The 25,783-nt window shown below is 45.9% G+C and overlaps 2 protein-coding genes and 1 non-coding gene across 8 annotated transcripts in view; 1 reads left to right on the plus strand and 2 right to left on the minus strand.

The window, feature by feature from the left end:
* The window catches only part of LOC116663180, a 41,929-nt gene that overhangs the window by 8,923 nt on the left and 7,223 nt on the right, over positions 1-25,783 (minus strand). Inside the window, exons 4-6 of one of the 4 annotated variants that reach the window (XM_032477909.1) lie at positions 22,294-22,368; positions 20,407-20,573; positions 15,931-16,962 (exon numbers count right to left, since the gene is read on the minus strand). In XM_032477909.1, coding sequence (XP_032333800.1) covers positions 16,927-16,962; positions 20,407-20,573; positions 22,294-22,368 — 278 coding nt within the window. In that variant the 3' untranslated portion in view covers positions 15,931-16,926. Of the gene's footprint in view, positions 1-9,254; positions 9,700-14,955; positions 15,087-15,930; positions 16,963-20,406; positions 20,574-22,293; positions 22,369-25,783 lie in introns of those variants that run through there. The other 3 variants (XR_004319305.1, XM_032477910.1, XR_004319304.1) reach the window with 3 other exon arrangements.
* LOC116663420 lies at positions 3,071-3,177 on the minus strand. The gene has a single exon (XR_004319673.1). It is a non-coding gene; the product is annotated as a U6 spliceosomal RNA (small nuclear RNA).
* Positions 8,095-16,760, plus strand: DNAJB5 (DnaJ heat shock protein family (Hsp40) member B5). 3 transcript variants are annotated; one of them, XM_032477904.1, is made up of 4 exons: positions 8,095-8,229; positions 11,567-11,811; positions 14,659-15,260; positions 15,379-16,166. In XM_032477904.1, the coding sequence occupies exons 2-4, from the start codon at positions 11,601-11,603 to the stop codon at positions 15,610-15,612; spliced, it is 1,047 nt and encodes a 348-aa protein (XP_032333795.1). In that variant the 5' UTR covers positions 8,095-8,229; positions 11,567-11,600; the 3' UTR covers positions 15,613-16,166. The 3 variants fall into 3 exon arrangements, with proteins under 3 accessions (XP_032333795.1, XP_014417442.1, XP_006187936.1); XM_014561956.2 differs by lacking the exon at positions 8,095-8,229 and adding an exon at positions 8,904-9,017; XM_006187874.3 differs by lacking the exon at positions 8,095-8,229 and adding an exon at positions 9,037-9,218 and having other exon boundaries at positions 15,379-16,760.

Here is a 25,783-nt window from a genome sequence, read left to right on the forward strand (position 1 = left end):
AGAAAATGAACAGGTTACAGAATCTCCAATAGACCCCGCTAGCACTAAGAAAAACCTTCTTCCCTCTAGGCCACATGCCCCGATGACCCAGATCATGGAGAGGGTGTCAGGTCTGCTCAGACCAGTGACTAAAAAGCCCAATCACATTCCAATTTGTATAGCATGGGTTGGCGTGACCACAAATAAGAACATCAAGGTATAAATAGCAAGGCCTTTCTATATCTGTGCTGAAACAAAGGCCTTCAAGCCTAGCTGGCTACAAGAGATGGCCTCTGATCTGTCTCCCAGCCAAACACAGGCTTGCGGGACAGCCTCTGAGAACACTCAAGTAACACTGGAGGATCCAATGGCCTCTGGTCCCTCATGCCCTTCCTATGTGGTTTTCTGCAGAAGGTAACTTGACAGTAAGCTCAGGGGAACATTCCCAAGCCCTGTCCTCCCATCACAACAGCTGCATGCTCCTCCCCATGGCTCAGCTTCACTCCAGAAAGAGCTGATGCTCCCAGAGGCTGGGCACAGTGGAAATCATAATAAAAAGATTGTGATGCTCTTTTGGCCTCTTGTTTCTTGTTGTTTGGGGCACCTGCCGAGTTTCTGTTTGGTTTCCTATCATTGGCCAGTTCCTGAGTCTAAAACAGGAGCAGCTGTGGCCTCCAGGAATACCACAAGATAGGTGGAGGTGGCAGGAGGCAAGGGTTGCACCATGGACACAGGAATCGGGAGCACAGAAGAGCCAGAATTTTTGAAGAAATTGCTATGTATTACACGCCATCCCACCCACACCCCCAATATAGACACATACACCAAGGACCAGTTTAGACATTTTTCCTAGTTTCTACTGAGCTACAAAGTAGGAAAAGTAGTTGGGTGTTTTCTCCTAGTCTGAGAGTTTCCTCCCAATCTTTGCAAATTGTTTTGTGATACGATAGGGTTGGGTAAACTAAAGTCTGGAGAGGCTTTCAGAAGACTATAAAATCCCTATTCATCCCTTTTGCCTGGTGAGAACAGAGCCAGTACCTATAGACAGGAACATCCCTATTCTGTTTATCAGAGGCAGATATTCTACCTTCAAACCATAGGAACCCCACTTGTCTTCCAGGGAAGGTAAGAAATTTAGCAGCTCATTACCGCAATGATGAGGGCCACCAAGAGGCAAGTGAAGGATGCTTTGGGGGTGGATGGCAAAGGCAGGAAGGTCTACTGGGGGACAGGCTGTTTCAGCTGAGACCTGCAGTATGGGTAGGAGTAGTGAGGCATGTCGGCAGGGAGAGGGAGAAGGGACGCTGTTCCAGGGGGAAGGAATAGCATGTGTACAGGTGTGGAAGGACTAAAACTCCTGTGCCTGGGCTCACGAAATGAGCACTTGTAACAGTGCCTGGGCTTGAAGGGGACCCAAGGAGTCCTGTTGGTTGAGTTCCTGCTAGGACATCCCTTCTGATGCCCAGAGAGAGCCTGTGTGGTCTCCACTACCCAGGTGCCTCACTTCACTGAGGCAAGGAACTCAGGATGCTCGATGACCGGTGCCCAAAGAAACAATATATGAGGAAGGATTCACATTTTAAAGACTCATGGGGGCATAGAATTGCTGTAGGAATTTGGCCTTCATTTTGAAATGTTGGTGAATAGCTAATATTTCTCCAGCCAGTTGGAAGGAAAAAAATCTTCAAGAAATCTAAGCCTCTGGAAATGTAAAAGAAAAAAATAGGAGCTGCAAATACAAATATGATTAACCCTTGAACAACACAGGTCTAAACTGCATGGGTGCACTTGTATGCAGACTTTTTTCAGTAAATATGTACTACAGTACCACACAATCCTCAGTTCACTGAATCCACAGATGTGGAACCAGGGATACAGAGGCCCGACTATAAAGTTATACGAGGATTTTTGCAGTGGGGACACCAGAGCCCCTAACTCCCACCTATAACAGCTAATGTTTTTGAGCAGTTACTATGCACTGGGTGTTCTAAGTGCTTTCCACGAAGTAATTAATCTCCAAAACAACTCTTATGTGATTTGTATTATAGATGAGAAAGTGAGGAGCAGAGAGGCTGAGAATTTCTCAAGTTTACACAATTACACAGTTAGGAAGCAGGGGAACCAGGTAGTCTGGCTTCAGTGCCCATGTTCTTAACCACTATATTGTGCTGCCTGTCAAAGTACACCTCAAGGAAACAGCTGCTGTGTGGTCCAGCACCTCTCTTCTCCCCCAGAAATAGACATACACAGGTAGCCAGGCCTATAGCCATGTCACAGGATTTCTTATCACCTACACAACTCACCCTTTTCACTCACAGACTCCCATATCCCTCCTCCTTGGAGTTTTCCCATGGAGGTTCATCAGGCTCAGAAACAGCTTAATAACATCTTGCACATCCCTTCTTCTCTCCAAGCTCAGTGAAGCCAAGAATTGGGACAGGAAAAAGGTATAAAAACTGGACATCTGTGGATCTTAATGATGAGGAGGGTTTCCCCACCTTCATCTGGGGAGTCCTGACTGGAACTTCAGACCCTCCCAGCACTGTTCCTCCTACCAGCTGCCACTTGTTCCCAGGGCTGACTGAAGCCTTGATTCCACAAAAAATTCCACCCACCCTGACTTTCCCTAGAAATAAAGAGGAATGCACTTGAGCCACAGCAGGATAGTGGTTGCTAAACATGGAATAATTATGTTCTCTCTCCTACCGCACCCAAAGGGTTGCTTGGAGTTTGACATTGCTAAACCTCAGTTTCCTCATCTGGAAAACAGTTCCTGTTTTGTCTGCCTCCTGGGTTGAAAATTGAGTGAGGAGAGAACAAGTTTGGTAAGAGGGAAGAGCTTTATACACTGTAAGGCCCTGAGTGAGCAGCAAGAATTTCTGGCCCCATCTGAAGGCTGTGTGTGTATCATCTTCCACCCACCCACAGTCCCAGGCATAGCTGGGGGTGCTGCCAATGGCCTCTGTCCACAGTGCTGAAGTCACAGCCAAGCCAGCTAAGGATCTTCAGTCCCTCTTTTTTTTTTTTTTTTTTGTAATATACTAATTTATTAACATATACATTCACTTTACATTATATTTTAATATTCATCAAAAATATGGAACACTTCACAGATTTGCATGTCATCCTTGCACAGAAGCCATGCTAATCTTCTCTGTAATGTTCCAATTTTAGAATATGTGCTGCTAAAATGAGCAGTTTAGTCCCTTCTTGTCCCACCTTCAAGTAAGCATCAAACACAGAGATGTCCAAGCCCAAAAACTGCCCTAAAACTCAGAAGACACTGCCAAAATGTTTTTTATTTCATTAATTTCAAATATCTTTGTTTTTTAAAATAAATAATAACACTCCTTTCAAAATCATAACAGGTACAAATGGGCAAGATGTGACTTAGCACGTCAGGGAGAACGAAGGATGTAGTTTTCACTTGGTGTGAAAAAAAAAAAAAAAGTTGATGTAACCTGAGGCTACATGGAAAGAAGTGCAGGGTCAGAGGAGGGAGGCGGGCTGGCTTGTTTGTACACTGCACCAGCACTCCTGGAAAAAGCTAATCAGAGCCAGGCATCACAAACTGAAACCTAGCCAGAGGAACATGGTCTTAGTGGCTGGAATTGAACAAGGCAGAAGAAGAACACATGAAGGCCTGAGGGGTGTTCATCCTGGTGAGGAGCAGACTTAAGGGATGCAGATGGCTGATATCTGGCAGATGGGACCAATGAGGTCGATGTGACCTCAAGGATAGAGCTAAGACCAAAGGTGGGGGAGTGACACAACATTGTAAACTGACTATACTTCAATAAAAATATATATTTTTTTAAAAAGGTGGGGAGAGGCAGATTTCTGCTCAATAGGACCAAAAGATAACTGAATACAAGGGAAGGTAGTGAAGCTATGTGAGTATATGACAGAAATGTGGAGTTGAGGGTGGGATGCCTTCCCAGGTATCCAGTCCTCCTGAGACATGCAATGCCAGTAAGTGGTTAAGCACCTTCTTGAGCAGCCCCAGCCTTGAGGCCCGCTGAACTGGAGAGAGATCCATGCTTGTACAGACCCACATGATCCCAAAACATGAGCATCACTGGGTTGAGAACCTTAATTTCTTTAGTTCAACCTCTTAGACCAATTGCTGTGCCTTCAGCTCTGGGTCCTGACCAGAGAGAAAAGATCCAAGATCTCAATCTGCCTATTATCTCCATCCCAGGTGGGCTCTGTGAAGTGTGCCTTTAGAACCTGATGTTGCACGCCCTCTTCTGGTCATTTCTAGTACTGTCCTCTCACCCCAAGGCAAGGGGAAAAAAAAACCTTTGCACTTTTATGGTACTGGCCAGTATAGGTTCAGAACATGAAGGGAGATGCCAGGCAAGTACCACAGAGTTAGATCACTGGTCAGTGATCAGTGGTCAATCAGTGTACAGGATCAGAATAGACTCTGTGCCTGAGTTCAAGTATCAGTATCAAGATTAGGGCTTATCTGTGTCTAGGAGAACTTAGGCTGAGGCTGGGTGTGGGGGAACTGTCTGGTCCAGGAGTAACACCAAGGTCAGTGTCTCAGGCTGAGGCCAAAATTGGGGCTCAGTGTGGGACTGAATTTAGGGCTCAAGTGTCAGCATGAAGTATGTAACCAGGTAATATGCTAAGAGTCTGACCACAGGAAGGAGTCAGTCTGCATCCAAGGTAACAGGGTCAACATAGTATTCGTATACCAGGTGGAAGCACCAGGTAATAAGCACCAACCTTTGGAGAAGTCAAGAAGAGATACTGCCAGAGGAGAAGTATAAGAGTTGAGGGACAGAATAAGGTAGTCACTAACTTCTAAGGGCCTCCCAACTTTAAACATGGTAATAGCCAAGCTAGAGCCCCCTTTCTCCTCAGAAGGTGAATCTCAATATTCTAGTTCCTATTAAATATCTTCCTATTAAAACCCCCACCAACTCTAGTACTGCGACATACAAATTACAGGTAAAATTTGGGGACAGGAGAGGTCCAAGGGCCAGTCTTGTCACTGCAGAAAGCTGGCAGCTATGGAGGTAGGCCTTCCTCCCAGGATTCTGTTTCTACTGGCAACAGGGCCTGGCAGCCACCCACACCCAGATCTTAGCAACCCTGGGAGCCCCTGGCAACTGCTGCCATGGTGACAAGACAAAGAACTGAAAACAGGGTTGGGGGAGCACTTCCTCTGGAGCCTTTAGGGTATGTGCAAGATAGGGCTCCCCCTCCCATACACAGTCTGGGAGGGAACATGTGCTCCTGTCTAAACACCTCCTCACTGTCACCCACTCCCGCCCCGCCCCCGGGTTCCGGTTCCCTCAGGGTGAGGAAATGAGGGACACCTAGGGTTGTGACGTCTCCGCTGGGACGGAGGGTGAGTGGGGGCGTTTGGAACTGATACAATCACAGATGCATTCATACACCAGCAGACACGGTGTCAGCATATCAACAGCCATAAAGACACACTTCATCCACTCTTTATCATGTAGGCACAGGCCTACACAGTTATTTAATCACATATGTACATTAGCACAAAATCACATACCTACAGCAAATAACACAGAATCACGCATGCTACCACACAAAAGTAATTACACAAATAAATACACTCTCACAAATTGTATCACAGATACAACAGTACAAATAATTGCCAAACATTTACAGATGAACTCACACACCCAGATATCTGTGAACATACAGAGTAAGTTAACTTTCTTAAGCATTAACAACATGCCAAGCTCAGAACTAGGTGCATTACATGTGTTACCTTAATTAACCCTCACAACAACCCTATAAGGTACCGGTGTTGTTTATCCCCAATTTTCAAAGGAGGAAATGAGCACACATGTGGCAAGTAACCTCACAAGGTGAACAGTCTGCCTCCAGAGCCTACATTCTTACACCCTATGCCACACTATGTACCCTGGTTCCTTACACACACATCTGATTCCCAGAGCTATGGGACACAGGACAGCAACTGCAAACTCGGCAAACAACAGTCTGAAGGCACAGCCCTGTGCCCTTGAAGGTCTAAGCCTACACTTTAGCATTAGCAGGGACCAGGTAAAGGCCGGTGACTAAACTCAGCCTCCATGTTGGCACAGGCAAAGCTGGAGGAGGCAAAATAGACAGAACTGGAATAGGAAGAAGCAGAGCATTCACAGCCCAGGCCCCCATGAGTCTGGAGGTGGGGGAGTGAGAGCCCCCAGATATAAGGAGTGAGTACCAGTCCTAAGCCCCCTCATCCTCCCTTTCCCACCTCCATATCACCTATTCTGTTCTCTCATCACTCCACTTCCCTTCCCTTCCCCATTCCTCCTCACTCCATCTCTCTGTCCCATCCTTTTGCTACTCACCCCATCTCCCCTCCCTTCTATTCTGCTCCCCACTTCCCCTTCCCTTCTCATCTCCCACTACCTTCCACCAAATCTCCCCTCATCCCACCTCCCCTCCACTCCCCATCTCCCTCCTACCTCTTGTGATCCCTCTCACCCCACCTCTCCTCTCTATATCCCCTACCCCATCTTGCCCCCCTCCTCTCCATCCTCCTCTTACCACACTTCCTTCACACCTCACACCCCTTTACACCTGGGATCCCCATAGTGAGTATTAGAAAGAAAGCAGGTAAGGGAGGATATGTAGACCTGACCTCAGGATCCCTAGACCTTTCTCCTGCTCTGCTCTGCTCTGCTCTGCTCTGTGGCCTAGGAACTGATGCTCTCCAAGCCTGTTTCCAGCTCTATTCAGTTTGAACGACCACATGGGTGTTCAAACTGTCTCTGGGAAACCTCATAGAAAGAAAGGTATGTGAGAGCTTCTGCTCTGGCCCTTCCTTTGTCCTCAAACCTCCCCCCAAGAACTCCTCCCCCTCTTCACCCCCAGATTACCTCCTCCCTACCCCCGCTTCTTCTAGCACAGATGGGCCGGGGAGACAGTGACGTGGGCGCCAGGCACCGTGTCTGCTCAAGCGTCGGCTTCCGCTGGCGACCGCCTCCGCAGCCCTGCTTGCTCTGAACATCGGGGACACTGGGGCTGAGATTTAATGGGGGTGGGGAGGTACTGAGATAGGAGATTCTGAAGGTGTTAAGGAGATCATGTGGAGCTGAGATGAAGGATTAAAGCGGCGACTAGGATAGGGGAGTTCATGGGAGTAAAGGATTAAAAATAGGATAAGACAGAGGATCATGGGGAAAGACAGGAGATCATATAGGGCTAAGAAGAGGGGATAGTAAAAGGGGGCTAAAACGTGGGAACTCAAAGGGGAAGAAGGATGAAAGATTATAGGTAGAACTTTAATAGGGACTGTGGGGGTTGCTGAGAAGGGGCTGCTCATGGAGAAGCAGGGATGAGGGGATTATACAGAGGATGAAAAGGAGACTCAGAAAAGGAATTATGGAGGTGCTAAACCTTTGGAGAACAACGGGTTACAAAGAGACAGGAAGGTACTTAACTCTGCACGTCTACCCGGGTCTGTTTTGATATCCAGTTAGGTCACATCAGGTCAACTCCGGGTCAAGATAAGGTAAAGCTCATTCAGGTCAGGGAGAGGTTAGTTCACAATTCAATGGAAGGCAGGTAAGAAGGGGTGACCATTTGATCCTGGCCCAGGGACTACACCTCCCAGAGTGCACTATCCTCTCCCCTACCCTCCTAAATGAAGAAAGTAAAGAATGCCCAGAGTCACCGCAAACTGGTAGGTGCAGTTTTCCTTTAAGGCTGTCTTTGACGTTGCACGGGTTCCAGAAGGTTCTCCCAGGATTCGAGCAGTGGCCAGTACGCCCCACCTTCTCAAACCAGAGATTGGACTAAAATAGTTGTCCCCCGACTCGGGTCTGAGCCCCACAGACCAACCAATAAAATCAAAGGGCGCGTGGAATTACCTCCCTCTGTCCCTTTCACCAGTGACACGACGAGATAGCGAAGAGGTGTGGTTGACTGATCCCAGAATGCACCAATCAGACCCACACCAATCACTGCCCAGAATGTGTGCGCGTGTGGCCGGGTGACAGGGGCGGAGAATGGGCGGCTATCACAGAGCCACTCGTTGAAAGCTGTCCAATTAAAGCAGAGGCTGAGCTGAGTGACGAGCAGACGGCGCAATGGGCATCGCGGAGGCGGAGCCGTGGGGGCGGGTTCCCGGGCCCGCTGTCTGCCGCCGGCGGGCAGGCGACTCCTGTCCCGAGTGGAGGCGGCGGAGCCGGAGTCGGGGGAGGGGGCAGCGGCTGTCTGACGGACCGCGGCGGTGCCCGCAGCTCCTCACTGGTGAGGGCGTCGATCCAGGACTTTGGGGTCCCAGGAGCGGGGGCGTCACGAAGCCAGGGGTCCTGGTGTCTGGGGGTTGGGACACTGAAGGGCCCATCGGCTCTTCTGCTGTGGGGGTGTGGGGACTCGGGGTCTGCAATGTGTTCGATGTCCGCGACCCTCTTACGGCGGGTGGGGGGCAGCCGGCATCTGAGCCCGGGGAGGGTCAGGCTGGGTTGCATTGGGTTCCGCGGGGCGGAGGCGTTTCTGAGCCGGCCCTGCCAGTCAGTGCCGGTGACATCACCGACCACCCTCCCCCGCCCGAACCCCCTCCCCTCTCTTCCCTTCCTCTCCTCGCCGCGCCTTTTGTCCCGGCGAGCTCTCCCCCTCCCCGCCCCGCCCCACCCATCTGCGAGGGAGGAGACTCCCCGTCAGTGACTTCATTGAGTAGGTTCTTGGGGATTGGGGTCTGGTCCTCCCCGGAGAGGCAAGAGGAACTCACTGCCTCTTAGGCCCTCACAGACAATCACACCCGCCACAGGTACACACGCTGCCACTCACAAGCATACACTCTTCGCACTGCCAGCCTTACTGTCACACTGCCATACAGCCATTCACAATCAGCCAGACAATCCTTCACCTGAGAGCAGGTGGCCGCTGGACCCTATCCTTTCATTCTCCACACCTGGGGATCAGGTTCAGCTCCTGCTGCACCGGACAGGCCTTGCTGGGCAAGCGCCTCCGAGAACCTGAGGAGGTGGCTTCCAGAGCTGCAGCTTTCCGAGCAGGCTCCAGTGGAGCAATCAGAGGTGAGGGGCTGGGCTGGGCATGTTTAAGCGCACAGTGCTCTCCTGCCCATCCGCAGCAGCACCCCCACTACAGGCCCGAGGAGCTTTCCGGAGCTTCCCACACTTCTGGGGAGAAGACTTCTTAGCCAGCTTGATGTTTAAAATTCAGCTGGAGCCCTTAAAACTTCGAGCGTGGACGCTGAATGGGTTTGTAAAGTTTCGGTAAGTCCCTCTGGAGAAGGGCACTCATACCTGTAACAAGTCAAATTCTCCATGTCACATCCCCCTCCATTGTCTACCTACTTCCTCCATCTCATCCTCATCTCATCTCCAATTACATGTAAGAACTATCTTCTACCCTACCCTTACATTTGAATGAATTGCACCCCTCATCATTCATTTCCCATACCAAATCTTTCAGGCATCCATTTTCCACAAACATCTCCTCTAGTATTTCAACTCTCTACATCTCTCTCTTTAAACACACTGGTAACTCATCTGCCACCTCAGCCATTTCCATTTGTCGTCCTTCATCCCCCTCTATCAGTACTTCATTTTCTGTATCAACCATCCCCCTCCCTGTACCAGTCCCCCTTGCCATTTCTCATTCTTCCTTCCTGCCTCTACATTAACATCCTCTTCATTCTTCTCCATCAAAGGCAGTGCCATGCCATGGGGCTCCTTTGTCATTCCAACACGTGGCCTGTGGGTAGGAGAGGGAGGGAGGGAGGAAAGAAGGAGGAAAAAGGCAATTCTTGAAGGAGCTTGCCCTGTGTCTGTGGAGGCAAGAGAATTATAGGTCTAGAAGAACTAGCAGGTGGGTGCCAGGAAGGAAGCTGGCTGGATGAAGAGGTAATGCAGGGATAGCGAGAGGAGGGCGAGAACACTGGCAAACTGTTCCACTTGCCCTCAGCCTAAAAGCTGCTATAGTTCTCTAACGGCACCCTCTTGGTGTGCTAGGGTTTCAGGGGAAAGAAGGTGTGGGCCGAGGCAGAGATGGCAGACCACCCCCAGTGCCCTCTCAGAGGGCTTTTACTGCTGCTTCCGAAAATGGCTGCCCTCCCCCAGATGCTCTTTCTTCTCTGCCTCCCCCATCCCCAGCCTCCCCCACCAGGCGTGACATGCTGATAGGGAGAAAAGGGGGAGTACCCGCCTTAATGGAGCCTTCTCTTCGTCAAAGTGAGGTGACTCCCAGAATCATGAGTCAACCCAGCCACCTGCAACAGGCTCTGTGGGGGCAGGAGCTAGGGCAGTTATCACTGCCTACCTGGGGCCTTGAGGCCTCCTCTTACCCATTACAGCCCTCACTCCTGTCAGAAAACCCTGTACACTTCTCTGAAGCAGTCAGAGGCAGAAAAGCAGTTCTCAGCTGTGGCTACCAGCCCAGGACATTGCTAGAAAGACTCTGGTTCCCTGGACTTTGACAGGGGTTGGCCAAGGCTCAGAAAGGTTGGAGAATGGCTTCTGGCCATTCCCCCAAATAGCTCTAGCTACAGGAAAGTCCCCTTCCCTCCACAGAGAATTTGGTGGAGGTAGATTAGAGTGAAAGAATTAGAGACCTGTGTTTCTTCCCCATATAAATAACAAATGCTCCTACACCCAAAATGGAAGGAACCATCAGAGGTCTATGGGCCTGGCACTGGACCTAGATTCTAAACCATGGGGCAGGTGAGAGGGAGGGACTGGTAGAGAAGGCATTAAGGAAATGGTAGTTAGTGCCCAATTGTCTCCTAACAACTAAGGTTGAAAAAAGGATCTATCCCCAGGATGCTTTTGTTCACTAACACTGATGCTTAAGTGGCACAGATATATGTCTTCACACAGTTTTGTGTGTAGACACTGGGAAATGAGTAAAGGGAACTGTTGCCCTGGTTGGGGGAAGGACAGTGTCACCCTCCTGCTAATGAGGGCATTAGAAACAGCAGTTTCCAAAGGCTGTGAGTCACCCTTTAATCTGAATCACACGTGAGGTTTAGCATAGTCTGGGCAGTGGGGCAGGGGGGCCTGGGGTCTCCAATAGCAGACAGGAATCCAAGCACCCACACTCTGACTCAGCCTGGCTGACCAAGGCAGCTGGCTGAAGACCCAGGCTTATCCCTAGTCCTGGGCCACTGCCCCAGCCTTAAGCCTGGGCACCATGCCTGAGGCATGGCGTAGGAGACCATGATGCCCAGGTGACCTCACCCACTATGTTGATCTTCGCCAGCTTCTGTGCATGAGTCTATCAGTCCATCGTGCTACCTCACTCAGCAAGGCTCTTGGGTGTCCTCAGGTCTGGCCCAGGGATCTGGGCCTTAGAATAGCCCCAAGAAGTGGGCCACAGCCCCCAGCTTCTTATTGGGAAAACCCAAGAACTAAGGAAAGAATCACAGAATACTAGAATGTCAGAGCTGGAAGAGATCATCTAGTCTAAAACTTTCATTTTACTGATGGGGAGACAGAGGCCCACAGAACAGGTATGACCTGCTGAAAGTTACACAGTGAGTCATTTAGGAATTGCAGGATCATCAGGAACAGGACTGGAGTACAAGGAATTAGGGGCATCAAGGATTGGCCCTGGTTTCTTTCAGAAACAAGGAGACCAGTGCCGGTCCAGTGGCTGTGATGGGAAAGGATTACTACAAGATTCTTGGAATCCCATCGGGAGCCAACGAGGATGAAATCAAGAAAGCCTATCGGAAGATGGCTTTGAAGTACCACCCAGACAAGAACAAAGAGCCCAATGCTGAGGAGAAGTTTAAGGAGATTGCGGAGGCCTATGATGTGCTGAGTGACCCTAAGAAACGGGGCCTGTATGACCAGTATGGGGAGGAAGGTAAGAGGGCAGAGCTCCAGCCTGTCCTGGATTCCTGTCCTTGTCTGGGGTCCTGGGTGACCCAGTTCTCAAAGCAGAGAACTGGAGACTGAGGAGGGGTGAGGGAGGCAAGTGTTCCCAGTACTGACATCCAGAGGAGAGAAGAGACTACCCACGACCCAGCCTCAACTCACCATACCTCTCCCTGTCTCTTTCTGCCCCTCTCCCTCCTCAAGTTCAGGCCTTAAAGAAGCTAGAGCCAGAGGCCTTCCCCGCCCTTCTTTCCCTCCCATCCTTATTAGTCCTGCCTGGAGTCTCTGCTGCTTCATTGGCTGATGGGGAAGGTTAGGAAAGGGAGTGTGTGGCTCTCTGAGGACAGAACATTTACAATCATCAGCGTGAAAGTTTGGCCCTTAAGCAACCAGGGAATTAACCACTGGAGCTCTGAGCTAGAGATGGTTGTCCCCTTTCCTGCCCACTTCAGGCCAGCAGAACAGAGGTATAGAGTTTACGTCCGACTCCCTGAGGAAGTGGCAGGGATCCAAGAATGGAAGGGGAACTGCTGTTGGCATCTTGCCCCCTCCCTGGGGTAGCTGGTGGCCACGCACAGGGTGGCAGGAAAAGCCCAAATAAAGCCTCTGAGAGGGCAGCTCCTCCCAGCACATCCCACGGGCATGATGTAGCTGCTAATTCTGGGCTTGCCCCTCAGGCCTGCCTGCCACCCGCCAGCCACAAGCACCTGTCAGGCTATATTAAGAGACACTGTCACAGCTGAGGACTCTCCTTACCGGGAAGAACTGTCCCTCCTCCCCAACGGCATCTACCTTTCTTCCACATTCTCCTCCTCATTCTTCCCATTCTGGCCTCAAAATTAGATGAGCTAATGATACATACTGTATATGATACAGAGTAAGTGCTCAAAAGAATGTTCTTTTCCTCTCCTCTTCCTTGCTTGGTGTTCCATGCCCCTATACTCTGTGCACCCCAGTCCTCCCAACCCCCTCTTCTTATTCTCCGTGCCACTAGTTCCTTCCATTTTTCCTCCTCACCTACTAGACTTGCCAATTCCCAGATTCATCAGGCATCTGCTGGAATCCCCAGCACTCTCCAGCTAAGAAATATTTCTCCCTGGGGTGGAGGGAGGGGAGGGACAGCAGTGGGGAAGAGAGAAGCAGTGCAGACACAATGCCACCATGTGACCTGTCTAGGAATTGCACTCATTCCTCTGCTAGGCCTCACTTTTGTTTAGGAAAAAAGTCAGAGCTGGGAGACCTCCCCTTTCTGCATGACCGAACCTAAGTGAAGGGCAAAGCTCAGCCCCTACTCAGCCCTTAGATCCAGGCACTGGTTCTAATGCAGATCTAGATTCCAGGAGGGTTCCTGAGGATGCAGCACAACCTTAAGGAGACATCCAGGGCCTGGGAAGGGAGAGGCAGCCTTGGAAATGCGGGTTATATTTCTGTCTGCCCTGCCCCCTCCCCAGTAGCCAGCCAGAACAGTTGTGCACATAAACTCTGTGTGCAGCCCTGGCTGGAGACAAGTTGTTCCCAGCTTGAAAAGGGGTAGTGGTAGTACAGCAGAATCCCTGCAGAGAAATTACCCCCTCCTGTCATCATCAGTCCAACCTCCCTCTCTCACTGAGCTCTGCCAAGCTTCTTGAACTCATCTAATAATCAGACCCTCAATAGAAGGAAAGAACAGACCTTGAGTCTTAGGGGAGGGGTGAAGAGGCAGCTGCCACAAGTCTCTGAATTGCTTGCCACTTGGCCTCTCTAATGAAACCCAAATCTCCTCTTGTGGTCCCAGCAAATAAGATGCTAATTTGGGCTCAGGCTTCCACAGCCAATGAAATTCTAGATAAAGGCCTCAAAGAGAAGAATACCCGCCCCTAGCCTGGGCCTCACTCTGAGTCTAAATATTCTAGATCATTTCTCAGTGTTAACCCCTTCCCTCATTCCTCCCCACCCCCACTTCCCACTAGTCCCATCACCTCCACTGCCATCCCACATGAAGACTGCCTCCAGGAATCTGAGCCCCTTAGATAGAACCTGATTCCAGAGAGAGCAGCTGGGGCCACCACCTGCAATGTGCCAGCTCAGTCATGTTGCTCTGACATTAGGTATGGGGTGTGGGGCTTGGTGCTATATAACTTCAAGGAGCTCCATTCCCATTTTGGTCTATGTCTGTCCAGTGTATGAATGGCACCCCTTGGAGTTGTGAAACACTGTGAGCCCCGATTGTGGGAATAAAGCATTTGAAAACTTTTTGGAAAGAAATAGCTCCCCTCCAAGCTAATGATCTTTCCTGCTTTTCAGGGCCCTCCTGATTTGGGTAGGAGCCAGAGAAAGAGGAAACCATGCTAGAAGTAGAGTAAGAGTAGACTTCCTCTTCGACTGTATCCCTACCTTATTTGGGACAGGTCATTTACTAGCACCCTGTACGGTCAAATTCTATCTGACTGCCTCTTGCCCTGTCTGTGGAGATAAGCAAAGATCTGAGAGCCAGGTATGACTTGTAATGTGACCCCAGGCCAGCCACTCAAGGCTTTGTGAAACATCTTTTGGTCACAGGTATATGGTTACAGGACTGAAAATCACATTCTCCAAGTCTTCCAGTCTTAGCTTTTCCACCAATTGGGTAACTCAGCCTCTTTGAACCTCAAGATGTTCCTTATTATTAAACATATAATTAAGAATAGGAATTAATCTTGCCAGAGATTTTTCTTAGTCTCTTAGGCCAGTTCTCTCTGTGGGAGTTAAAAGGATGCTTCTTTCTCTAGGCCCATGAACCAGGAGCTAGGGGGCAAGGGGAGGAGACAGGAGTGGGGCTGAGACCAGCCACTCTGTCGCTAACTTCTCCTCCCTCCAGGTCTGAAGACCGGCGGTGGTTCGTCAGGTGGCTCCAGTGGCTCCTTTCACTACACCTTTCATGGGGACCCCCACGCGACCTTTGCCTCCTTCTTTGGAGGCTCCAACCCCTTCGATATCTTCTTTGCCAGCAGTCGCTCTACTCGACCCTTCAGTGGCTTTGACCCAGATGACATGGATGTGGATGAAGATGAGGACCCATTTGGCGCCTTCGGCAGATTTGGCTTCAATGGGCTGAGCAGGGGTCCAAGGCGAGCCCCAGAACCACTGTACCCTCGACGCAAGGTGCAGGACCCACCTGTGGTGCATGAGCTGAGGGTGTCCCTGGAGGAAATCTACCACGGCTCCACAAAACGCATGAAGATCACAAGGCGGCGCCTCAACCCTGATGGGCGAACTGTGCGCACTGAGGACAAGATCCTGCACATTGTCATCAAGCGTGGCTGGAAGGAAGGCACTAAGATCACTTTCCCCAAAGAGGGTGATGCCACACCAGACAACATCCCTGCCGACATCGTCTTTGTGCTCAAAGACAAGCCCCACGCACACTTCCGCCGAGATGGCACCAACGTGCTGTACAGTGCCCTGATCAGCCTCAAGGAGGTAAGGCCTGGATCAGAGTGTATTGGGTGGGGGTGATGGGGACATTCTCCACTTTAATCTTTTCTTCCCTTCCCAATCACTCTAGCCTACCTTTTTCTCACTGTCTCATTTTCCCCAGGCACTGTGTGGCTGCACTGTAAACATTCCCACCATTGATGGCCGAGTGATCCCTTTGCCCTGCAATGATGTCATCAAGCCAGGCACCGTGAAGAGACTCCGTGGGGAGGGCCTTCCCTTCCCCAAGGTGCCCACCCAGCGGGGAGATCTCATTGTCGAGTTCAAAGTTCGCTTCCCAGATAGATTAACACCACAGACGCGACAGATCCTTAAGCAGCACCTACCGTGTTCCTAGGCTCTGCCCCAACCAACCCAGAGTCTACCACAGCAATACCCCCCACACTCAACCCATCCAATGTGCACCCAGCTTGATGTCCACAGGACACTGGCAACTTTTTCTAAAGTGCAAAAAAGAAAAAAGAAAAAAAGCCACTGGTTATCAGGAAAAATGTTCCTGCCCCTGATCCCTTTCAGAACTGGGCTGCCTTGGGGGAGAGGGAGGGAGGTGGGGAGAGCTAGCCCAGGCCAGGGGTCAATTTTGAATCTAGTTCCCACTCCAGTGGCTGGAGAATGACCTGAGTGTTACTTGAAGATATAGAGATCCCTTGTCCACGCCTGTAAATAGCATGTCCTCCTTCCCCTCTCAGCTTTGCTAATACCTCTTTTTTCCCTTCCCTTCAGCTTCCTCCTATCGGGGAAAGGGGAGAGAAGATAAAAAGGACACTGCTTTCCCACCCCAGTCCCACCCCCCACGTCCACAGTGTCAAGGTTATCACACACATATTCATGCACACAAAGCACACACTTAGAGCTATGTGTGCCTCTACGGGGTTGAGATAGGAAGGGAAGGTCGTAACCCATGAACTGGGCCATTGAGCACGAGACACTTTTCATTTGGGGGCATGGAGGTGAATGGGGCCCTCAGCAGCCTGTCTGACAGCTCCTCTGCCCAGACCCTGCAGAGCTGGAAGTTCTGTCCTCTCTGCTACTCTCAGGAGTATGCAAAGGTAGGGAAGGGGAAGAGGGCCTGCCGTATTAAGGCTAAAAGATGGAGGGCAGGGTCCATCTCCCAGCCTTCATCAGGAAGTGAAAGGGCTTTGGGGTCAGGTGGCAGCTATTCCCTACAAAGAGATTCAAGGTCACAGGTTTCTCCCCACACCTCTGAACTCAGGGCCTAGCCACCCCTAAACTTCCAAATCCCATTTTTGTGATATATGAAGCTCTTATTTCTTACCCTTCATGGAGGCTACGTGGGGAATTTCTAGTCCTTTGATGCCTGTGTGACCCCACCCCACAGTTTATAAAGGTCAAATAGTGAAAGAGCTAGGGTACGACTACTTCAGCCAGGTTCTGGGGTGGGGTTTTTAGGTTTTCCCACTTTGACAAGCCCCTGAATGTTTTTATAGTAGTTTTTTTGTATTTTTTTGTAATGACAGTATTATGGAAAAAAAAATAAAGTATTTTAAAAATACGGCATCTGAGCAGAAACAATAAAACTGTGATGGGGCGGATGTGTAATGCCACTGTCAACCTCCCTCCTGAGCCTTGCTCACCTTTGAGAAGCCCAGGCGGGTCCTCAATATAAGATGAAGCTGATTCCTTCCTTCCTCTAAGCCCAGATTCCCAGGATTTCCAAAATGTATACCTAAAACACAGCAAAAACAGAAGATATCACTCAGCTATTACAAGGAACAAAAATATTTGGAAAGAATAAATATCCCTAGGTTATGAGAAATAGAGACCATCTTCTTCAAAGGATGTGCTAGCATGAGAACCAACAGATTTTTCTCTACATGGACTGTAATTTTCCTTTGAGAAAAATTTTCCTCCTAGGAAGGGGTGGAGGACTTTCTGGGTGACTAGAAGGGACACATTCCCAAAGACAGAGCCTGAGGCAGTGGAGAGAGCGGCTAGAGGTACCTGGCATCCTTGGCCCACATTGGGTGGGAACTTGCTGAAGACACAGGCTTCCTGGGGAGCATGAACACTATTGCTAATACTTAAACCTAAATTTTCCAGGTGTGTCTGTCCAGGTCTTTGAGTTGTCTGTTCCAGCTGAGACAACTCTGGTCCTTAGCACCTGTGTGCTGACTGCATGATGCACTTGTCACCTTCCTTGGATCTGGGTAGGGAGGAGCCCTGTAGTTACATGACTGCCCATCTGCAGGCTCTGCATGGACCTGGACTTCCTCCTGGTGCTGACTTCCTCCCAAATGCTTTTCCAGGATCAGACCCATGACGGCCATGCACTCCTGAACTTCAGTGTCCCCAGTGTTATGAAGACAACTCTGCCTTCACCTGTGCCTGGGCTCCACACAGAGGCTGAAAAGGTCTAGGCTTTTAACAGGGATCTTCCTGCCCTTGCCTTTTCCTGGGACGATAGCAGTGAAAAAAGCTCATTCTTTTATTGAAGGTACTTTTGGGTGGAGCCTGTTCCTTCCAGTACGGAAACTAAGGGGTTTCTGTTCACAAGGATGTCTGCTAATCTCCCAGCCTGGGCAGGGAGATCCCTAATCCCGCATCCCCTACTCAGTGCTTCCCTGTTGCAGGTCTAGGGTTGTCCCTCTCTTCACTTGGGGCTAAATTCTTGTCCTGGCTCTTCCCTGAAGCCTGAAGCCTTGGGATATAGATCTGCTAGGCCAGACTGCTCCCTCTGGCCTCTGTGTAGACACAGAGGGTCTGGGACCTGGGAAAATGTCATGTCCCCACTGAGTACTCTTTGGGGATAGACTATGAAATCTTAGAGGCTAGGCTATCTGAGGACAAGGGCACTTCAATGAGAAAGCACTGAAGCTGGCTCAGAAGCTCTACCTACATTCTGAGCCTTCCCATTCATGGAGGTTACATGGGATATTTGTGCTACTTTAATACCTGTGTAACCATAAACACATACACACACACACACACACACACACACACACACACACACACACACACACACACACACACACACAGCTGTATAAAAATCATAGGAGTAAAGAAATTGGGGAAAAGACTAATTCAGCCAGGTCCCAGGGAATGGAGTCTTACTGGGTTATATCACTTTGATCAAGCCCCTGAATCCTTTTATAGTAGTTGTGTTTGTGGTGGGGAGTAATTTTATATGACAGTATTATGACAATCATTTGCTCATTTATATGACAGTAATGTATTCTTTAAGGCTTGTCCATCCCGAATCTTGGGCAACCAGAACTCTTCGTTGTGGAGGACTCCTTGGTCACTGGAGCCCCTTGACCACTCAGACAGACATTTAGCTTCTGGGCATCTCCCAGCTAACTGACTCTAAGAACATCTACCAATTGTAGCTTAGCAGTTGGAGTTTTCTTGTAATTCTCTATCTCCCTGGGCTCTTTGGCTTTTGAAGGAATCCCTAAATTAATCTCCAACATCTTTTTCCTAAAGCGGAAACTCCAAGAAGATGCTCTCCCCTGTGGTGATCCCCTCCAGACACTCTCCTCTTTATTCTCTGCCTCTGGGGCACTGCTTCTCCATAACTGGATTCTGTTGGGACACAACTCCACTCTCATCCCTTGGGTCATGTCCTGCCATTGCTTGACTTGGAGTGACTATGGTCTACCTCTCCTGTCCCCTATACACTCCTGCTCTGCCACAATTTGTTCATGATGATGGGTATGAGAAGCTAGAAAGTTTGTCTGTTCATCTCAGACTGAAGGTCCTGTGTGAACCATGACCAAAATCTCAGGGCCCTCTCGCCTTCCTTGCTCACAGCTGAGGGACAGGGAGAGGACTATCCAGGATGGGGACAATGATCAGCCTGTCTCTCAATCTAGCTAAGGGTTTCTCTCAAAGAACTAGGCAACCTCAGCTTAGCCATCCTTGAAACAATGGGTGACTAAGAGAGAAAGATGGACTGAGAAAGGGGCCATGACTGAGTCTCTATCAACTAAACAGTTTTATAGATTCAAGGACCTTGAGAGGTAAGATTACCTCTACCACACCCAAAACCATATAATCTGGGCTTTCTAGTGCCTGTCTAATGCCTAGACCAAGGAAGGAAAGCTTCCAAGAGGTATTCAGGCAGTGTTCTTGATTATTTGAGGGTACCAAATATCCAGTTTCCAAGGGGCTATAGGACTTTCCAGGAGGGAGCAATGTATACTTGGCAGCATGCCATGAACAATCCATATCTATTGAGATCCCAGTCTAAGAAGTCTACCCCAGCTTCTTGTCCAAGTAAACCTTCAGGGCATTTTCTAGTTGCTTCTAGTCTAGGTTCTCTTTTGAACACATTGGTAAGTCATTTTCTGATCCATTCCCAGAGTGACTCAACAAATCACTTTTTATCTCCTCTGTAGAATTATCCTCCAAAACCTTCACTGGGTTGCTTTCTGGATTTCTTGACAGTTTACTTTTGTGGCCATTTCTCAGGCTATGTCCCATACTCTTCCCAAGTCATTCTCTAACTGGAATTTTGCTGGGCCGTTCACATAGAAACTATCTGGGTACCACAATCCAATTATTCTTAGATCATTGCTGTTTCTGGCCCATAAACACGGAGGGCTATGAAAGTCTATGATCATTCCTTAGCTGAGATTTACCTTTTAGTTGCCCTGAGGCAGCATCAGTGCCAGAGACCCTTGGATCCTGCAGGCCAGGACCCACTAGTGTTACATAGAAGTCTTTCAAAGGTGATGCTTTCCAAATATTATTGCTTATGGCAAATTCTCTACAAAAAATGGAAACTGGAACATAGGGCTGGGATGCCAGGCTATACTGAAAAAAGTTCAAACACACAAATTTTCAATCTGCTTCTGTAACATGTATTAAAGTTCAACTGGAGTGAGAGACTGTACCTCATGCTTGGTCCAAGGTAAGGATACTCCAAAAGCCCTAATCTGGGGTGGAGAAGAAGCTAGTAAGAGTGGGAGCAAGGATTGAAGGTAGGTCTGAGGCAGGGGCTGAGAACGAAACAAGGTTCAGAGCTGGGGAAGCAGTGGAAATATTTAGCCTGCATTTAAACTTGGGGGATAGAGGAAAAGGCACTGGAGATACCACTGAATAAAACAAAGGGAGACTCCAAGTGGGGAACAACCACCACAAACCAGGACAGTAGCCACAAGGGACTCACTGTGCAGAGAGGGGAGACCCTAGAAGAGCTGGCTCCATTTGTGCTACAAATGGTCCCCCCAGTTTTAAGGATGTAGGAGCTGCTGAAAACTGTGCAGTTGATGTCATTTGTCATCAGTGTTCCACAGTGGTTGGGAGCTTTGGTTTCCTGCATGTCAGCAAATGACTCTAAAATAGTCCCAGAAGAAATGAATGAATGAATGAATGAATGAATGAATAAATGAATAAATAAATAAATAAATAAATAAATAAATAAATCCATCCATCCTCTCAGCAAAGACAGGGAGACTCACTGGTTCTAATGATCTAACAAAACCTCTGTCCAATCACTAACTGGCCACTAAGCTAACCAAGCAGAGACCTAGTGGCCACAAACAACAAAGAATATAGATCTTACAGAATTAGTTCAGGAAAAGTCATTATGCAAACAACAAAATGGCAACAAAAACAACAAACTCTGGAGAGAATATGATTTCTAAAGTCCCCATGTTATATTATTTTAAATGTCTGATTCCCAATAAAAACTATAAAACATGCAAAGAAACAAAAAAGTTTGTCCCATATGCATATGCAGGGGAAAAAACAACTATCAATAAAAAGAAACCCTGAGGAAGCACATATACTGGATTTACCAAAGACTTTAAATCAGCCATTCAAAATATGTTCAAAGATGTAAAGAAAACTATGTCTTTAAAAAAACTAACAAAGATAAAAAAATAGGTCATCAAATAAATAGGAGATAGGAACTACCTTTTAAATACAACCAAATAGAAACTCTAAAGTTGAAAAGTACAATAACTGAAATGAAATTTTCAATAGGAACTCAAAAACAGATCTGAGCAGGTGGAAGAAAAATCAGTGAATCTGAAGATAAGTCAATTGAGATTACATAATGTGAAGAACAGAAAGGAAAAGTAACGAAGAAAAATTAACAGAGCCCAGGAGACCTGTGGGACCTTTTCTTAGAAAGGAAAATTACAACCCAACATTCATTATGAAAATAGAGGCAAAAATCCTTAACAAAATATTAGCAAATTGAACTCAACAGCATATTGAAAGAATTATTCACCATAACTAAGTGGGATTTATTTCAGGAATACAAAGGCAGTTCAACATAAGAAAATCAATCAATGTAATGCATCATACTAATAGAATAAAGGGGAAAAAACACATGATCATCTCATTGACACAGAAAAAAACATATGACAAAATCCAAACTTTTCATGCTACAAACTCAGAAATAAGAAATAGAAGAAAAGTTCCTCAATAAGACAATGAGCATTTATTTTTAAACTCACAGCTAGCATCATACTATGGTGAAAGACTGAAAGTATTTCCCCTAAGATCAGAAAGAAGACAAAGATGCTCACTTTTACTACTGCTATGCAACACTGTACTGGAAGTTCTAACCAGAGCTCTTAGATAAGAAAAATAAATAGAAGTTATCCAAATTGAAAAGGAAATGGTGAAACTATTTATATTCACAGATGATATGATCTTATATATAGAAAATCCCAAAGAATCCACAAGAAAGCTAGTAGAGCTAATAAATGAATTCAACAAAGTTGCGGGGTACAAGATTAACACACAAAAATCAGTTGTGTTTCTCTATGCACCACAAATGACAATCCAACAAGGAAATTATGAAAGCAATTCCATTTATAATAGAATATAAAAATATCACATACTTAGGAATAAATCTAACCAAGGAAGTAAAGGACTTGTATGGTGAAAACTATAAAATATTGCTGAAAGAAATTAAAGAAGGGCTACATAAATGGAAAGACATCCTGTGTCCATAGATAGGAAGACTTAACGTTGTTAAGATGTCATTATTACCCGAAGTGATCTACAGATTAAACACAATTCCTGTCAAAATTCCAACTACCTGTTTTGCAGAAATGGAAAAATCCATCCTCAAAATCACATGGAATTGCAAGGAGTCCCCAGTCGCCAGAACAATCTTGAAAAAGAATAAAGTAGAAGGACTCACACTTTCTGACTTCAAAACTTACCACAAAACTACACTAATTAAAACAGTATGGTACTAACATATGGATAAACATACAGACAAATGGAATAGAGTAAAGAACCCAAAAATAAACCCTCATGCATAATGTTAATTGATTTTTTAAAAGGGTTCCAATACCATTCAATGGGGAAAGAACCATCTTTTCAACAAGTGGTGCTGAGAAAACTGAACATTTACATTACATGTAAAAATTAACTCAAAATGGATCAAAGACCTAAACTTAAGAGCTAAAACTATAAAACTTTAGGGAGAAAACACAGGGAAAAAACTTTATGACATTGGATTTGTAAACAATTTCATGGGTATGACACCAAAAGTACAGGAAACAAGAGAAAAAAATAGATAATTAAACTTCATAAAAATTAAAAATTTCTATGCATCATAGGACACTATCAAGAAAGTGAAAAGAATGGGAAAATATTTGCAAATTATAAATCTAATAAGAGATTAGTATCTAGAATATAAAAACAACTCAACAAAAAAAAAGCAAATAACCTAAATCAAACATAAGGACTTAAATAGACATTTCTCCAAAGAAGATACACAAATAGCCAATAAGCACATGAAAAGATGCTCAACTTCATTAGCATAGAGGGAAATGCAAATCAAAACCACAGTCAGATACCACTTCTACCTATTAAGATGGCTATAATTAAAAAAACAGAAAATAAGAAGTGTTTACAAGGATATGGAGAAATCAGAACCCTTGTGCATTGCTGATGGGAATGTAAAATAGTGCAGACACTGTGGAGAACAGTTTAGTGGAACAACCATATCATCCAGCAATTCTACCAAATATCCAAAAGAATTGAAAGCAGGAACTTGAACATATATTTGTACATCAACGTGCATAGCAGCATTATTCACAAAAGCCAAAGATGCAAACAACCCAAGTGTCCATCAACAAATGACTGGATAAACAACATGCAGTATTTACATTCAATGGAATATAAGTCAGCCAAGAAGTGAAAATTTTTATATATGCTACAACATGGATAAATCTGAAAAACATTAGGCTAAGTGAAATTAACTAGACACAGCAGGACAAATATTGTATGAATCCACTTACATAAGGTACCTAGAGTAGGCAAATCTATAGGGACAGAAAGGAGAATAGAGGTTACCAGGATCTGGGGTTGGGGGAGGGAGTTATTATTTAATGGGTATAGAATTTATGTTGGGAATGATGAAAAAATTTTAGGAATAGATAGTGGTGATGATTATACAACATTGTGAATGTATCTAATGCCTAAATCTGAGTTGTACACTTACAAATGGTTAAAATGAAAAATATTATGCTATATGTATTTTATCACACTAAAAACAATGAAGTCTACACCTAAAACTAATACAGTGTTATGTGTCAATTATCTCTCAATAAAAATTAATTGATTTAAAAGAAACAACAATGACACAAAAATGGATCAAAGACCTAGGTATAAGAGCTAAAGCCACAAAACTTTTAGAGGAAAACACAGGAGTAAATCTTCATGATCTTGTATTTGGCAATGGATTCTTAGATATGACACCAAATATGTGAGCAACCAGAGGAAAAATAGAAAAATTGGACTTCATCAAAATTAAAAACTTTTGTGCTTTAAAGGGCACTATAAGAGAGTGAAAAGATTACTCAAAGAATGGGAGAAAGTATTCGCAAATCATATATTTATAAGGGTTTGGTATCCGGAATATATAAAATACTCTTATAACTCAAAACAAAAAGACAATCTTACCCAGTTTTAAAATAGGCAAAAGACTTGAATAGAAATTTTGCCAAAGTATAAGATACTTAAATGGCAAAAAAAAAACACATGAGAAGATGTCAACATCATTAGTCACTAGGGAACAATTATACATTGCTGGGAAATGTAAAATGGTGCAGTTACTTAGAAAATAGTTTCGTGGTTCTTCAAAAATTCAAACAGAATTATCATAGACCCAACAATCTCACTCCAAGGTACATACCCAAGAGAAATGAAAACATTCCCATAAAAACTTATACACAAATGTTTATACCAGCACTGTTCATAATAACCAAAAGATTAAAACAACTCATATGCCCACCAACAGACAAACTGAAAAACAAAGTGGTGTATTCATACAATGGAATATTATTCAGCCATTAAAAAGGAATGAGGTACTGGTACATGCTACAAGGATAAACTTTCAAAATCTTATGCTATGTGAAATAAGCTAGATGCAAAAGTTCAATTATATATTCCATTTATATGAGATATCCAGAACAGGCACATCTATAGAGACAATCTACCCAGAAACTAGATTAATGGTTGCCAGGGGCTGAGAGAAGAGAGGAATGAGGAGTGTATTAATGGGCACACCTCTTACTGAGATGATAAAAATGTTTTGGAATTAGATAGGGTGATGATTTGCACAACCTTGAGAATGCCCTAAAAACTACTGAATTGTATACTATAAGAGGTGAATTCTATCAGAGAAATGTAAATCAAAACTACAATGAGGTATCACCTCACACTCGTCAGTATAACCATCATTAAAAAGTCCACAAATGATAAATGCTGGAGAAGGTGTGGAGAAAAGGGAACTCTCCTACATTGTTGGTGGGAATGTAATTTGGTGCAGCCACTATGGAGAATAGTATGGAGATTCCTTAAGAAACTAAAATAGAGCTACCACAAAATCCAGCAATCCCACTCCTGGACATTTATCTAGAGAAAATTCTAATTTGAACAGACACATGTACCCCAATGTTCACAGCAGCAGTATTTACAATAGCCAAGATATGGAAGCAACCTAAATGTCCATTGACAGATGACTGGATAAAGAAGATGTGATGTATATCTTGGATAAAGAAGATAGATAGATAAGTAGATAGGTAGATAGATAGAGATAGATAGATAGACAGACAGATAGATAATGGAATACTACTCAACCATAAAAAAGAATGAAATAATGCCATTTGCAGCAACATGGGTGGACCTAGAGATGGTCATACTAAGTGAAGTAAGTCAGACAGAGAAAGATAAATATATGATACCACTTATATATGAATCTTAAAAAAAAGATACAAATGAACTTACTTACAAAACAAAGAGACTCACAGACATAGAAAACAAACTTATGGTTACCAAAGAGGAAAGGGGGAGAGATGGATAAACCAGGAGTTTGGGATTAGCAGATACAAACTAGTATATATAAAATAGATAAACAACTAGGGCCTAATGTATAGTACAAGGAACTACATTCAGTATCTTGTAATAATCTATAATGAAAAAGAATACATAAATGTATAACTAAATGTACACTATGCTGTACACCAGAAACTAACACAACATTGTAAATCAATTAAAATTCAATAAAAATAAAT

Source organism: Camelus ferus, chromosome 4 (genome assembly GCF_009834535.1).
Source record: "Camelus ferus isolate YT-003-E chromosome 4, BCGSAC_Cfer_1.0, whole genome shotgun sequence".
Taxonomy (NCBI): Eukaryota; Metazoa; Chordata; class Mammalia; order Artiodactyla; family Camelidae; genus Camelus; species Camelus ferus.

Bases quoted from the DNA above. Each gene is read 5' to 3' on its own strand.
- DNAJB5 (XM_006187874.3), top strand. From the start codon at position 9,037: ATGTTTAAGCGCACAGTGCTCTCCTGCCCATCCGCAGCAGCACCCCCA. The intron at 9,219-11,566 runs GTAAGTCCCTCT...GGTTTCTTTCAG, and splicing joins AATGGGTTTGTAAAGTTTCG to AAACAAGGAGACCAGTGCCG. The intron at 11,812-14,658 runs GTAAGAGGGCAG...TCCTCCCTCCAG, and splicing joins TGACCAGTATGGGGAGGAAG to GTCTGAAGACCGGCGGTGGT.